This window comes from Heterodontus francisci, chromosome 35, assembly GCF_036365525.1.
Source record: "Heterodontus francisci isolate sHetFra1 chromosome 35, sHetFra1.hap1, whole genome shotgun sequence".
Classification (NCBI taxonomy): domain Eukaryota; kingdom Metazoa; phylum Chordata; class Chondrichthyes; order Heterodontiformes; family Heterodontidae; genus Heterodontus; species Heterodontus francisci.
The window spans coordinates 35,729,728-35,744,947 of NC_090405.1; the positions used below are offsets into that span (position 1 = coordinate 35,729,728).

Below are 15,220 nucleotides of genomic sequence, written 5' to 3' on the forward strand. Positions count from 1 at the left end.
GTTTTCAACCTTGATGTCATATTTGACCCAGAGCTGAGCTTCCAATCACTAAAATCACCTATTTCCACCAACATAACATCACCCCTGCCTTCACTCATCTGCTGCTGAAACCCTCATTCATGCCTTTGTTACCTCTAGACTGGACTATTCCAAAGCATTTCTGGCTGGTCTACCCTCTGTAAACTGGATGTTATTCAAAACTCTGCTGCCCATATCTGAATTCGCACCAAGTCCTGTTCACCTACCAGTGGTCACAGATCTACATTGGCTCCCAGTCAAGCAACTTCTTGATTTTAAAATTCTCATCCTAGTTTTCAAATCCTTCCATAGCCTCACATCTCCCCATCTCTATAATCTCCTCAAAGATATCTGCACTCATCTAATTCTGGCCTCTTGAGCATCCCCGATTTTAAGTGCTCCACCACTGGTTGCCTGGGACCCAAGCTCCAGAATTCCCTCCCAACACCTCTCTGCCTCTCCCTCATTTTCTTCCTTTAAGACCCCCTTTAAAACCTACCTCTTACACCAAGCCTTTGGTCAACTGATCTCATATCTTGTGTCTCACTGTCATATTTTGTTTTAAATTGCTCCTGTGAAGCACATTGGGACATATTATGTTAAGGGTTGTATACAAGTTAATATACAAGTTGATTACACCACAGAAAGCCCCATTTTATGACCTTAGCATCTATTGTTACAAAAGAAATAAACATACCTATTCCAGCTTGACCAACTATCCATGAAAGTCGAATAAAAAGCATCACACCCCATATATTCAACATACATCGCACCTATAATACAAAATATATAATTAACTTCAAAGGCAAATTATCATTTCCATACACAATGTTGAACAGAAACCTAGGAGGCAACACTTTCAGTACATAGAACTTGCCTGCCTACCAACTGCATTAAAATAATAAGATAATTAATTATTTCTTCCCACAGAGTGTCCATTTTGGATCTCTGCTTGCATTTACAGTTGCACCAATATGCATTATTTATTTAAGACACAAATTGAGAATTTTTTTTATTCACTAAGCTTCCCTGCTTCTTTAACCATCAATAAGGTTTCTAATATAGCACATGAAAGACTGCCACATCAGTGAAGAATTAACAGACTTTGGAAAAACTCTGCTGAATCAGAACTATAGAGTACCAACATGGATAAGTAACTAGTCAAGAAGCCGAGGAATGCAGGTATTTGATCTGGGAACTAAGGGTAAATTTACACTGCATGTTTTGCATCAATACAGAGCAATTTCAGCTCTGCAACATTAACTGGCAATGTAAATTCAGGCTCATGGCAGAAACTTACTCCAGAGAAAAGCAGAGTGGAACTCTCTGGAGGGAACAGGCCAACATGGCTTTTGTTTCTATGTGAGATGTAAATGCATGTTGTGAAGCAATTATAGGTTATGTATATTGCATTTAGCAATGAATTGAACTTGAGTCAGCTTCATGTTAACATATTACTATGCAAAATATAAAGGGACCTTTATCCTGGGAGCTGTGCTATTTTTCCAAAGATATGAATGCACAGAACCCTCACTTCAATGTGTTTTAAAATTGAGCTCAGAGCTGAAAGATAAAGTCAAGCTACCCTACTTAATTACTCCCATTTAAAAAAAATATATACTTCAATCAGTATTTGGAATTTACTTTAACTGCTCTTTTAGTTGTTACAATTCAATTCAAATGAGCATGTTACAGATTCAGCAATATTTCCTTACCAGCACACCTTTGATCCATCCAAATCTTACTAATTCATCCTTATTTTCTAGAGGCTTTCTTACTGCTTCGTGTGCACCATCACCATTAGCAACACCATCCACAGTGCCAGGAACTGATACGATATCCTAAAATAAGATTAATACAATATTTAAATATTCTATTTCATTCAAAGGATGCTAGGAAGGCAACATGATCTACTATTAATGGAGTACTTATTCATGGGACAGATCTTGAATTTCATTAATTTATAAAGCTTACTTTCAGAGATTTGGAGTTACAACATTATTCCATAGTGCCCTCGATATTATCTATCTTAACTAAAAGACTTGAAGCATTAAATGGGTAAATACTTCACCTTTTGTGACACTTAGCCATACAAAACCAAGTCTCAGGTTCAATCCAGCAAGGTAGGGGTGGGAGGAAGCAAACAAGAAAAAAAATCAGCCAAGGATCCCCAACAACCAAGGGATTGCCTTCAGTTCACACCACAAACTCCGGTTCCTTGCCATCGACTCCAGGGAGATTATGCTGCAACTATATAACTCATTGGTTAGGCCACAACCCGAATACAGTGTGCAGTTCTGGTCATTACAGAAAGGATGTAACTGCACTAGAGAGGGTACAGGGGAGATTTACAAGGATGATGCCAGGACTGGAAAATGCCACTATGAGGAAAGATTGCATAGGCTGGGTTGTTCTCCTTGGAACAAGAAAGGCTGAGGGGAGATCTGTTGAAATGTACAAAATTGTGAGGGGCCTGGATAGAGTGGAAATGAAGGGTCTATTCACTTTAGCAGAGAGGTCAGTGACGAGGGGGCATAGATTTAAAGTGATTGGTACAAAAATTAGAGGGAAGATGAGCAAAATCTTTTACACCCAGAGGGTGGTGGGGGTCTGGAACTCACTGCCTGAAAGGGTAGTTGAGGCAGAAACCCTCAATTCATTCAAAAGGAGTCTGGATATGCACCTCAAGTGCCACAATCTGCAGGGCTACGGACCAAATGCTGGAAGATGGGATTAGAATAGGTGGATCATTTTTCGGCCCGCACAGACACGATGGGCCAGATGGCTTCTTTCTGTGCCTTAAACTTTCTATGGTTCTGTCCTGGATGGTGTCGAGCTCCTTGAGTGTTATTGGAGCTGCACCCATCCAGGCAAGTGGAGAGTATTCCATCAAACTCCTGACTTGTGCCTTGTAGATGGTGGACAGGCTTTGGGGAGTCAGGAGGCAAGTTACCAGCTGCAGGATTCCTAGCTTCTGACCTGCTTCTGTAGCCATGGTGTTTTGCTGGCTATTCCAGTTCAGTTTCTGATCAATGGTAACCCCCCAGGATGTTGATAGTGGGGGATTCAGCAGCCCGTAATGCCATTGAATGTCAAGGGGAGATGGTCATTTCGTGCCACACGAGTGCCAGGCATGTTACTTGCTACTTATCAGCCCAAGCCTTGATATTGTCCATGTCTTGCTGAATTTCTACACGGACTGCTTCGTGATATTGCTCGTTTTGAATTCAACTTGAGCTCATTTCAGACATTTTTCTCCTGCTCAATAAAGAAAGGCTCTCTCTGTAGTTAAACCTTCACTCGCTCACCAAAAAGTGATCTCATCTGTTCATTGTTAACAGATAACAAATAGGACTTCCATTACATCACCTATCACTTCGTTTAGTATTAGTCACACCAGAGCCATTATAACAAACTAAACCACTGAACACATTTAAAATAAAAAGGGAAAATGCTGGAAAAACTCCAGATCACACAGCATCTACAGAGAGAAAAACAGTTAATCTTTCAGGGTGATGACCTATATTCAGAACTGGATTAACTTAACTCCTCAACTTTGAGCACCCCTTTAAATAATGTTGCAAACATTCAAATTCCTGCAATGCCAGTTTCCCATGCAGTCCTTCCTTCACCATTAGTTCCACTGAATAGCCTTAAAATTGCAACAGGGTATAGAATTTCAGAGCACAGAAGGCCATTTAGCCAGTCATCCCTGTGCCATCTATGTGAAAGAGCTGTCCAATTTGGTCCCACACTCCAGCATTTTCTTTGTAACCCTGCAAGTTATTCCTCAAGTACATCTTTAATCGTCTTTTGAACATTTTTATACTATCAGATTCTACCGCTTTCAGGTAATGCATTCTAGATCTTAACAATCCACTATGAAGAATTTTCTCCTCATTTCCCCTCTAGTTCATTTGCCAATTATTTTAAATCCATGATTTGTGGTTACCAACCCACTTGTCGGAGGAAACCATTTCTCCCTACTTGCTATATCAAAACCCTCATATAATTTTGAATTTCTCTCCCCCTTAACTTCTTCTGGTCTAAGAACAATCCCAACTATCCTGATCGCTCCACATAACTGAAGATCCTCATCCCTGGTATCAACCTGGTGAATCTGCTCTGTAGATACTTGACAACCTAAAGTGTGGTGCACAGAGTTGCACACAATATTCCAGTGATACAGAAGGTTTAGCATGACTTTCTTGATTTAGTATTCAATGCCCTGATTTACAAAGGCAATTATCCAGTGTGCTTTCATGACCACCTTGTCAACTTTCCCTGCCACCTTCAAAGGTCCTTCTGCTCTTTAACTCCTCCCCCCCCCCCTCAAAAATGATGCTACTGCCTCTCCGTGTTATTTATTCCAAAGTCCACTTGACCTGGTGTCTGTCCATTTCACCAGTCTATGTCCTGAAGAGTGATGCTATCCTTCTCACTATTTACTACATTGCCAAATTTGCATCATCAACAAACTTAAAACCCCCTATACCCAAGCCCAGATCATTTAGATACCATGGGAAAAGCAATCCTCCAGTTCTCTCAAGGAGGTCTGAAAGACGGTGGTCAGAGCTCCTGTTATCGACACCTTTGATGCTGTCAACAACCAAGGATGCATCCCATCTGATCAGACTTGTTAACTCTGACTGATGCCAACCTATTTAGCACCTCCCTTCAAACCATTTTTATCCTAATCAATTTCTCTACCCCCTTTCTCCTCTGTGACATTAATTGCATCTATATTCACAGAAGTAGGAGTATTCCTTCAGCCCCTCAGTCATGACGTCTTGCTTCCACTAGATTTCCTTTTGTTGTCCCTAATCAAAGAACAATGAACAGTACAGCACAGGAACAGGCCATTTAGCCCTCCAAGCCTGTGCCGATCTTGATGCCTGTCTAAACTAAAACCTTCTGCACTTCCGGGGCCCATATCCCTCTATTCCTAACTTATTCATGTATTTGTCAAGATGCCTCTTAAACGTCACTATCGTACCTGCTTCCACCACCTCCCCCGGCAGCAAGTTCCAGGCACTCACCACCCTCTGTGTAAAGAACTTACCTTGCACATCCCCTCTAAACTTTGCCCCTCGCACCTTAAACCTATGTCCCCTAATAACTGACTCTTCCATCCTGGGAAAAAGCTTCTGACTATCCACTCTGTCCATGCCACTCATAACTTTGCAAACCTCTATCATGTCGCCCCTCCACCTCCGTCGTTCCAGTGAAAACAATCCGAGTTTATCCAACCTCTCCTCATAGCTAATACCCTCCAGACCAGGCAACATCCTGGTGAACCTCTTCTGTACCCTCTCCAAAGCCTCCACATCCTTCTGGTAGTGTGGCAACCAGAATTGCATGCAATATTCCAAGTGTGGCCTAACTAAGGTTCTGTACAGCTGCAGCATGACTTGCCAATTTTTATACTCTATGCCCCGACCGATGAAGGCAAGCATGTCATATGCCTTCTTGACTACCTTATCCACATGTGTTGCCATTTTGTGACCTGTGGGCCTGCACGCCCAGATCTCTCTGCCTGTCAATACTCCTAAGGGTTCTGCCATTTACTGCATACTTCCCACCTGTATTAGATCTTCCAAAATGCATTACTTCACATTTGTCTGGATTAAACTCCATCTGCCATTTCTCCACCCAAGTCTCCAACCCATCTATATCCTGCTGTATCCTCTGACAATCCTCATCACTATCCGCAACTCCACCAACCTTTGTCGTCCACAAACTTACTAATCAGACCAGCTACATTTTCCTCCAAATCAGTTATATATACTACAAACAGCAAAAGGTCCCAGCACTGATCCCTGCAGAACACCACTAGTCACAGCCATCCATTCAGAAAAGCACCCTTCCACTGCTACCTCTGTCTTCTATGACAGAGCCAGTTCTGTATCCATCTTGCCAGCTCACCTCTGATCCCGTGTGACTTCACCTTTTGTACCAGTCTGCCATGAGGGACCTGGTCAAAGGTTTTACTGGGGTCCACGTAGACAACATCCACTGCCCTTCCTTCATCAATCATCTTTGCCACTTCCTCAAAAAACTCAAGTTAGTGAGACACGACCTCCCCTTCACAAAACCATGCTGCCTCTCGCGAATAAGTTAATTTGTTTCCAAATGGGAGTAAATCCTGTCCCGAAGAATCCTCTCCAATAATTTCCCTACCACTGACCTAAGGCTCACTGGCCTATAATTTCCTGGATTACCCTTGCTACCCTTCTTAAACAAAGGAACAACATTGACTATTCTCCAGTCCTCTGGGACCTCACCTGTAGCCAATGAGGATACAAAGATTTCTGTCAAGGCCCCAGCAATTTCCTCCCTTGCCTCCCTCAGTATTCTGGGGTAGATCCCATCTGGGGACTTATCTACCTTAATGCTTTGCAAGATGCCCAACACCTCCTTTTTGTTAACATGACTCAGACTATCTACACTCCCTTCCCTAGACTCATCCACCAATTCCTTCTCTTTGGTGAATACTGATGCAAAGTACTCATTTAGTACCTCGCCCATTTCCTCTGGCTCCACGCATAGATTCCCTCCTCTGTCCTTGAGTGGGCCAACCCTTTCCCTGGCTACCCTCTTGCTCTTCATATACGTATAAAAAGCCTTGGGATTCTCCTTAATCCTGTTTGCCAATGACTTTTCATGACCCCTTTTAGCCCTCCTGACTCCTTGCTTAAGTTCCTTCCTACTGTCTTTATATTCCTCAAGGGCTTCATCTGTTCCCAGCCTTCCAGCCCTTACGAATGCTTCCTTTTTCTTTTTGACCAGGCTCACAATATCCCTCATTATCTAAGGTTCCCGAAACTTGTCAAATTTATCCTTCTTCCTCACAGAAACATGCCAGTCCTGGATTCTAATCAACTGACGTTTGAAGGACTCCCACATGTCAGATGTTGATTTACCCTCAAACAGCCACCCCCTATCTAAATTCTTCAGTTCCTGCCTAATATTGTTATAATTAGCCCCACTATTCCTTTAATTATTTTTTTACTTGTATGCTTATAAAAAGATTTTGTTACCTGCTCTATTCTGATGTTCTCTTGCCCTTCTTATATCCTTCAATTTTTCCCACACACACTATGCCAACCTGTTTTTCTACTATATTCTAGTCCTGATATTTTCTCAAACCTTATTTTTCTTTTATTTAAAGCTTTATTTCCTTTGTCATCCAAAGGTGCTATTTTAAAGATTTAAATAAATGACACTGGCACTGGATGCATCTAGAGGTCAGTCATTCAGGACTGAGATGAGGAGAAATATGTTCACTGAGGGTTGTGAATCCTCAGAATTCTTGACCCCATAGAGCTGTGCATGCTCACTCGTTGAGTATATTCAAGACATCGATCAACATATTTTTGAACGCTAAGGGAACCAAGGGATACAGGGATAGAAACAAAGAACTGGAAATACTCAGCAGGTCAGGCAGCATCTGTGGAAACAGAAGCAGAGTTAATATTTCAGGTCTGCAAACTTTCATCTGATGTTTTGGTTTTTATTTTAGTGGATACAGCAATAGGTTGGGAGTTGAATTAAAGTAGATCAGCCATGATCTTTTGAATGGCACCGAAGATTCAAGGGGCTATGGCCTACTCCCTGCTCCTATTTTGTTATAGAGGCAGACACCTAGGGCTGAAATTTATAATCCCACTGCCAGCAAAAATAATAGCGGTCCACCGTGCGGGACGTACGTTGCGGAGCCACCTTGATTGTAAGCACGGTGGCTCATTTGAATAGTCGGGGCGGACCACCCTCCCGATCAAGTGGAAGGGACGGGCTGTCCGTCTCCAGCAATGGTGTCAGCTGCCTGTGCGCAAGCGTTGACGCCATTTTTAAAGGGCTTTGAGCCCTACCATTAAATTTAAATATTTAAAGATACAGTGAAAGAAATATTAAATACTTTTATTTTGCCCCTCTCCCCCCCCCAATAACCATAAAATTAATTACTGGTCCTGTCCCAAACAAAACATATACCTTGTTTACGTGACCTTTCACCCCCCCCCCCCCCCCCACCACAAAGTGCCTTAACTTTAACCTCAAACTCTTCCCAACATGCCCTACACCAATGATTTTACTTTGGCCCCACAACCAAACCCCCCACCATACACTGAGAAGCCGACCTCCTCCCCACAGGTGTTCCGCCTCATTTTCCTAGACGGGGCTCCAAAGGCACGGGAGTGCCGGCTAGTGGCAAGATTGCAGCAGGACGCAAGGCGGCAGCGCAAAGTGCGCTTAATTAATTGCTTTTAATTTATTTAAATATGCAAATGTATTCCCATCGCCGAGCAGTGGGTGGGCCGCCATGAGGCTTCGTCACTGCTGGCAATATCGGATCTGACCCTCCCAGCATCGGGCCCTCTCTCGGAGGCATTTTCCACGCCCTCCCCCCGCACCGACACGAAACCCGATGCCGTGGGGTCTGTAAACTCCAGCTCCTAGCCTTGCTAACCTGATTGTTCGTGTGTGGTGGCTGAGTCATATGGGTGAAAAATCAACTCCACCGGTTCCAATACCAGCATGAAACTCTCAGCCAAATGGTGTAGTTCCTTTCAGTAGTACAATATGTGAGAGGAAGGTATGAATTCCAAAATCCAGTCCAGCACAAACTTTGTAATGTAAAGACCAGCAAGTCCCTGCACTTATATCTTAGCAGTCTAAGTACAGTCACATTTCTGACAAACCTCCAATAATTTTTTCTTGTAAGTAATATTTTCATTCTTTCCTCTCTAAATATTTGATTAAGTTGGCCTTGAAACGAGCATCTTTAGTAATGGAGAATGGAATATATTCCATTTGCAGTCTGCATTAAGCAGTCTAAAGCGATTTATTTTGTTGTCAGAACGAGCTTGTGTACTGAATGGGTATCAAAAGTTATTCATTTTACAATTTGATGTTAATTCATCTGACAACTTTTGCCCATTACTCCTAAATTTGCTTATAGAAAAACACAGCTGCACTGACATTTTTAACTGTTTGTTGAACAGCAGTTGGATTTATTTCACTCTAATACATTGGGAATCCTTTCCATTTAAATATTTACTACAGCACTGGAGGAGCCAGCAGCTCCAGTGGTGAGCAGAACAAGAGATGTTAACTGATAATACAAATCTTTCAGTGAACTCAAAGGTCTCATTAAGTATGGCAATGCTAGCTATGAGAGAGGAGGAGATCATTATTCAAGAGTTCAAAGACGCAAGAGTCAAATTTACAATCCCAAGTGACAGCCTGGCTCAGCAGTAGCAGCCTTGCCTCTTAATCAGATTATGGGTTCAAGCTTCGCTCAAGGGTTTGAGCATATAATCTAAACAGACACTTTAGTGCAGTACTGAGTACTGCATTGTCAAAGATACCATCTTTTAGAAAAGATGCTAAACCAAGACCCCATCTGTTTAAGTGTATGTAAACAATCTCACAAAGAGGAGTTGGAGAATTCCTTCAGTGTTAAAGCCACTAAATAAAATAGATTAACTAGTTATCTAAATCACTATTTTGTGGGTCATTGCTGAAAGCAAATTGACTGTTGGGCTTGCTGACACAACACTTGGTATGCTTCTTTTAGTTAATCTATAGAGGACATCTTGGGTAGCCCCAATATCATCAACTCAAAGGCTAAAAAAAAAGCCTTGTTTTTAACAAGTGGAAACAACTAATAAAACAATCATACAAAAAAAAATTCCCATATATTCTACACATTCAAATCCTTACAGTGCCCAATTGTCAAGGAAGCCCTCCAGGGTCACCCAGATAGCATGGACAAAACCACTGAAAACAAATTCACAGTTCGCTTTTGCATCACGATGGCCAAAATATCCTTTTCTATCATAATCTGGCACATAGCACTAGCCAGAGAAGCAGACCAACTGTGTAGCACTCCCCAATGATCACTGATTAAACTTTACCATTTATGCAGATAGCACCTTTTCTTTAAAGAACAGAAAAGGTTACTGCTCACACAACATTGAAACTGTATGCAATTCCCAATAACTAATCATGGAAGTTAATTACTATTTCTGGAAAGTGCTTAGTGCTCATAATAAAAGGCAACACAAATGTTTGCAATCCAAAGGCTTCTGGAAGTCATGGCTAACCATTTCAAAGGTGGCAGATGAGCTCTCAATGGAATTCCCAGATTCCAAAAGCAAGAGGCGAGAAAGGCACACATTTCAGAGGCAAACATATAATTGATTGAACCTTTGCCTTCCTAAAACAATTCCATGATTTGATTGTTTGGTGGTGGCAGTCAGCATGTGCTAGAGTTTACAGAATGACTGTAATTTCTTCCATGATGCACAGTATTACAACTGAAAGAAATGTGCACATGATTGAAGAGCTACAGAAAAGCAGCCCCTGAAAGAGGACTGGGGGGGGGGGGGGGGTGGAAATTATAAGCTTTCATACCAGTGCCCCAAATAGTAAATGTGTAACCAGCACTAATTAATTCTATTCTCCCAAAGACCTGAACACTGATATTTTATGTTTCTTTATAGAAAGATAAGTACAAGTTCTATATTCTAACTAAATTTATCCAGCATATTTTGGGCCCCAAACAAATATGGGTGTTTTGCTCACCACAATTGTGTACATACGTGGAAAGTTCAACTTTTCACATCAGTTTTTACAAATTCAACATCTGCTTCTGCTAAAACCATAAGTGTACAGTATGTTTAATGGAATGTACTGTCAACTTGTGTAAATGCCTTCATAATTTTAAAAATCTCTAATAAATCTCCTCAATCTTCTCTGCTCCAGTGGAAATAGCCCCAGTTTCTCATCTCTGTAATCCTCCATCCTTGGTATTGTGATGAATTTATGTTGTATGCGCTGTATGGCTTCAATGACCTATCTTCAATAGGACATCCAAACTGCACACAGTACTGCAGATGCCCCTTTTCTGGTATCATTATCTCTACTGCTAATACAGTAGCATGATACAGGAATGGTCATGTGTCTCCTAAAGAAACTCAAATTACTATGGGGGCGGGTGGGGGGGTGGTGGGGTGCGAAGATACAAGATTCATCTGGCAAACAATCTAGTGACCAAACCTCAGGAAAATAAACACTAACTGCAGTAAGTTGTTACAACATACATGGTCCTTCATATGGCCCATCACTCTAGCAGCAGTAGAGAGAAGGGAACCAGAAAAGATTCCTCTCAAAGAACAAAGAAAATTACAGCACAGGAACAGGCCCTTCGGCCCTCCAAGCCTGCGCCGATCCAGATCATCTATCTAAACCTGTTGCCTATTTTCTAAGGGTCTGTATCTCTTTGCTTCCTGCCCATTCATGTATCTGTCCAGATACATCTTAAAAGACGCTATCGTGCCCGCATCTACCAGCTCTGCTGGCAACGCATTCCAGGCACCCACCACCCTCTGCGTAAAGAACTTTCCACGCATATCCCCCCCTAAACTTTTCCCCTCTCACTTTGAACTCGTGACCCCTAGTAATTGAATCCCCCACTCTGGGAAAATGCTTCTTGCTATCCACCCTGTCTATACCTCTCGTGATTTTGTACACCTCAATCAGGTCCCCCCTCAACCTCCGTCTTTCTAATGAAAATAATCCTAATCTACTCAACCTCTCTTCATAGCTAGCGCCCTCCATACCAGGCAACATCCTGGTGAACCTCCTCTGCACCCTCTCCAAAGCATCTACATCCTTTTGGTAATGTGGCGACCAGAACTGCACGCAGTATTCCAAATGTGGCCGAACCAAAGTCTTATACAACTGTAACATGACCTGCCAACCCTTGTACTCAATACCCCGTCCGATGAAGGAAAGCATGCCATATGCCTTCTTGACCACTCTATTGACCTGCGTTGCCACCTTCAGGGAACAATGGACCTGAACACCCAAATCTCTCTGTACATCAATTTTCCCCAGGACTTTTCCATTTATTGTATAGTTCACTCTTGAATTGGATCTTCCAAAATGCATCACCTCGCATTTGCCCGGATTGAACTCCATCTGCCATTTCTCTGCCCAACTCTCCAATCTATCTAAATTCTGCTGTATTCTGACAGTCCCCTTCACTATCTGCTACTCCACCAATCTTAGTGTCGTCTGCAAACTTGCTAATCAGACCACCTATACTTTCCTCCAAATCGTTTATCTATATCACAAACAGTGGTCCCAGCACAGATCCCTGTGGAACACCACTGGTCACACGTCTCCATTTTGAGAAACTCCCTTCCACTGCTACTCTCTGTCTCCTGTTGCCCAGCCAGTTCTTTATCCATCTAGCTAGTACACCCTGGACCCCATGCAACTTCACTTTCTCCATCAGCCTACCATGGGGAACCTTATCAAACGCCTTACTGAAGTCCATGTATATGACATCTACAGCCCTTCCCTCATCAATCAACTTTGTCACTTCCTCAAAGAATTCTATTAAGTTGGTAAGACATGACCTTCCCTGCACAAAACCGTGTTGCCTATCACTGATAAGCCCATTTTCTTCCAAATGGGAATAGATCCTATCCCTCAGTATCTTCTCCAGCAGCTTCCCTACCACTGACGTCAGGCTCACCGGTCTATAATTACCTGGATTATCCCTGCTACCCTTCTTAAACAAGGGGAGGCTACTGCAATGGAAATACATAATAAATAAATTTCCAACAATTCCAGTTCACCTTTCAGAACAGGTGAAGAGCCAATCCCCACTGTGCTGTTACAGCTGCTCCAGGACAGATAGCCTTCCGCATGGTACACATCAGAGCAGTTGGCAAGGCAGCTGCAAGGATTTTTTTTAATATATATGTTGTATGTTCTATAACTGATTGTTATCTAAGTTACTATATATTTCAGTCAGAGCTGGGGGAGTACTTTAAACAGGAGTTACACTGCCTCGAATCCTTTAAAGGAAAAGAAAACCTTGCATTTATAGATCACCTTTTACAACCTCAGGGCATCCCAATACACATTACATTAATGAAGAAAAATGCAGCAAATATGCTCGCAAGGGCAATTAGGGATAGGCAATAAATGCTAGCCTAGCCAGTGATGCCCACATCCCATGAAAGAATAAAAAATGTAATAATGACCAGTTAATCTGTTTCAGCAATGTTGGTTGAGGAATAAATATTAGCCAGTACACCGGGGAGCGCTTCCCGGCTCTTTTTTTTAAAAAAAGAGTCGTGCCATGGGATCTTTAACACCTGCCCAAGGGACCTTGGTTTAATGTCTTATCCTAAAGACAGCATCTCTCAGCATAGCAGTGGGAGTGTCAGCCTACATTTTATGCTTCTCGGGAGTGGGACATGAACCCACAAACCCTGCGACAGAGGCGAGAGTGGTACCAACTCGAACACTATGCTTCAACCGGCCACACTAGGAAGACATCTTGAGGCTCTGAAATCAAATTTTTAAAATGGTATGTCACTTATATGCGAGGCCCCATTGCAGTTGGTACAAACACCAACATCACTACTAGTACACTGGGTAAACTCGCCCTCACCCTCTTTAAATCTTCATGAAGATCTGCCAGGGAGGGCCTGCTGATCTTGACACCGCTGAAGCTACCGGTGTTGCGGTAAAAGTCGATCCTGGGCACCCTGTCCACGGTGTTGTGCCCAAAGGTTTTCAGGTAGGAGTTGCTGATGGTGTCGTTGGAGTGGAAGATGGAGTCGGGTCGGAGAGAGTCCCGGTTCTGGAAGCCTCCTCCAGCCGCCCTGAACTCGAAGTGTTGGAGCCGGTTCAACCCATCCTCACTTCCGAAGGGAGACGGCGCGTACTCGGGCGGCTCGTCCACTACCCTGACATGAAAACGGCTACAGGGGATCCCGGCAGCGTCCTCGGCGCCCGCGAAGCTCGGGTTAAAATCTCTCTCCATCGGCCCCGGTGTCTTGGGATGGGGAAAAATGGCGCCGGCCTCACGTCGCCCCTGGCAACCGCTTCCTGTTTCCCGGGACTCCAACACTCGCACTAATATCACTTTCCGCCAGCCAACTCCCCTCCGGATCCCCTGGACGTTGTTTTATTTGTTGTTATAATTATTATCGTAACTTCGTTTCCACTCCCTCACACTTCTTCCCTCAACCACTTCTAACAACAACCCAGCGCGCGAGCGCTTTCCCGCTCATTTTATAGCGGCAGCCACTGGCTCGCACATGCGCATCAGCCTGCACCGATTTGTTGCCGGATTGGCTGAGAGCGCCCTCGGCTACACCAATGGGCTTTCTCCATTCCTTTGCTGAGCATTTCCACTCAAATAGTGATATGTATACGTATGTGAGCGTATGTTTGAAAAAACTCCTAATTTCCAAAATACCTTTAAATCCTCACCAGCTCAACTATATTATACCAAACAAGTAAAAAAAAGTATTACTAAAATATTGACATTAGTACAACGAAATGTTGGGAAGCCATCTGCAAACTACATGGAATCATACAGCACAGTAGGAGCCCATTCGGCCCATCGCGTCTGTGCCGGCTCTTTGAAAGAGCTATCCCACTGGTCCCACTCCCCGGCCCCTCTTCCCCAGCCTCCTGCAAGTGTTACATTTCAAGTATTTATCCAAATCACTTTTGAAAGTTATTATTGAACCTGCTTCCACCACTCTTTTCAGGCAGAGCATTCCTGATCACAACAACTCGTTGCTTAAACATTTTTTTGAGAGGAAACTCAATTGTACAAGAGTTTAATTCCTTTTCGAAAGATTTACAGAAATAACCTATAATTACTCCCCCGCCCCCGCTACGAATTATGTAAAGTTGTAATTCTAGAATCGAATCTAAATGTGTTTTTATATCTAACATAATTCGCCATTCCTGACGAATAAAAATAATGAGACACGAAAGACAAGCAAGGGATCAAACAGAAAGGTAGGTTCCCATTTTGTCTGGTCTCTGTGCATATGGTATATTCATATTACTAGGTATCTTTTACTGCGAAAGAGGATCTATGTTAAAGTTGCCTAGACAAATTCATGCATTCACTCATCTGGCAATTTCTCCCATCATTTTAATTAAGATCCACTTTATTTGACAACTTTAATAATACAGTTTGATTAATATCTTCAGCAAGTACAATTATTTGAATTTAAGACGTACAATAAATTAATTGTGGTTATATGTCACACACTGTAAAGAACTTGAGTGACCCCCGGGGAACTTTTTTAATCAGGGACATGAGCTGATTGAGAGTTGTAAAACTTCTCTAACCGAGAAGAGCAACTCTGAGATT

General features: G+C 42.7%; 1 protein-coding gene across 2 annotated transcripts in view; it reads right to left on the reverse strand.

Annotated features, from left to right (window-relative positions):
• slc12a1 (solute carrier family 12 member 1) overlaps positions 1-14,101 on the reverse strand; it is a 145,562-nt gene extending 131,461 nt beyond the window's left edge. For both annotated transcript variants that reach the window (XM_068015329.1, XM_068015328.1), the window contains exons 1-3: positions 13,493-14,101; positions 1,734-1,859; positions 716-791 (exon numbers count right to left, since the gene is read on the reverse strand). In XM_068015329.1, the coding sequence (XP_067871430.1) occupies positions 716-791; positions 1,734-1,859; positions 13,493-13,867 (577 nt within the window). In that variant the 5' untranslated portion in view covers positions 13,868-14,101. The remainder of the gene's footprint in view (positions 1-715; positions 792-1,733; positions 1,860-13,492) is intronic.
• Between the last annotated feature and the right edge of the window lie 1,119 nt (positions 14,102-15,220).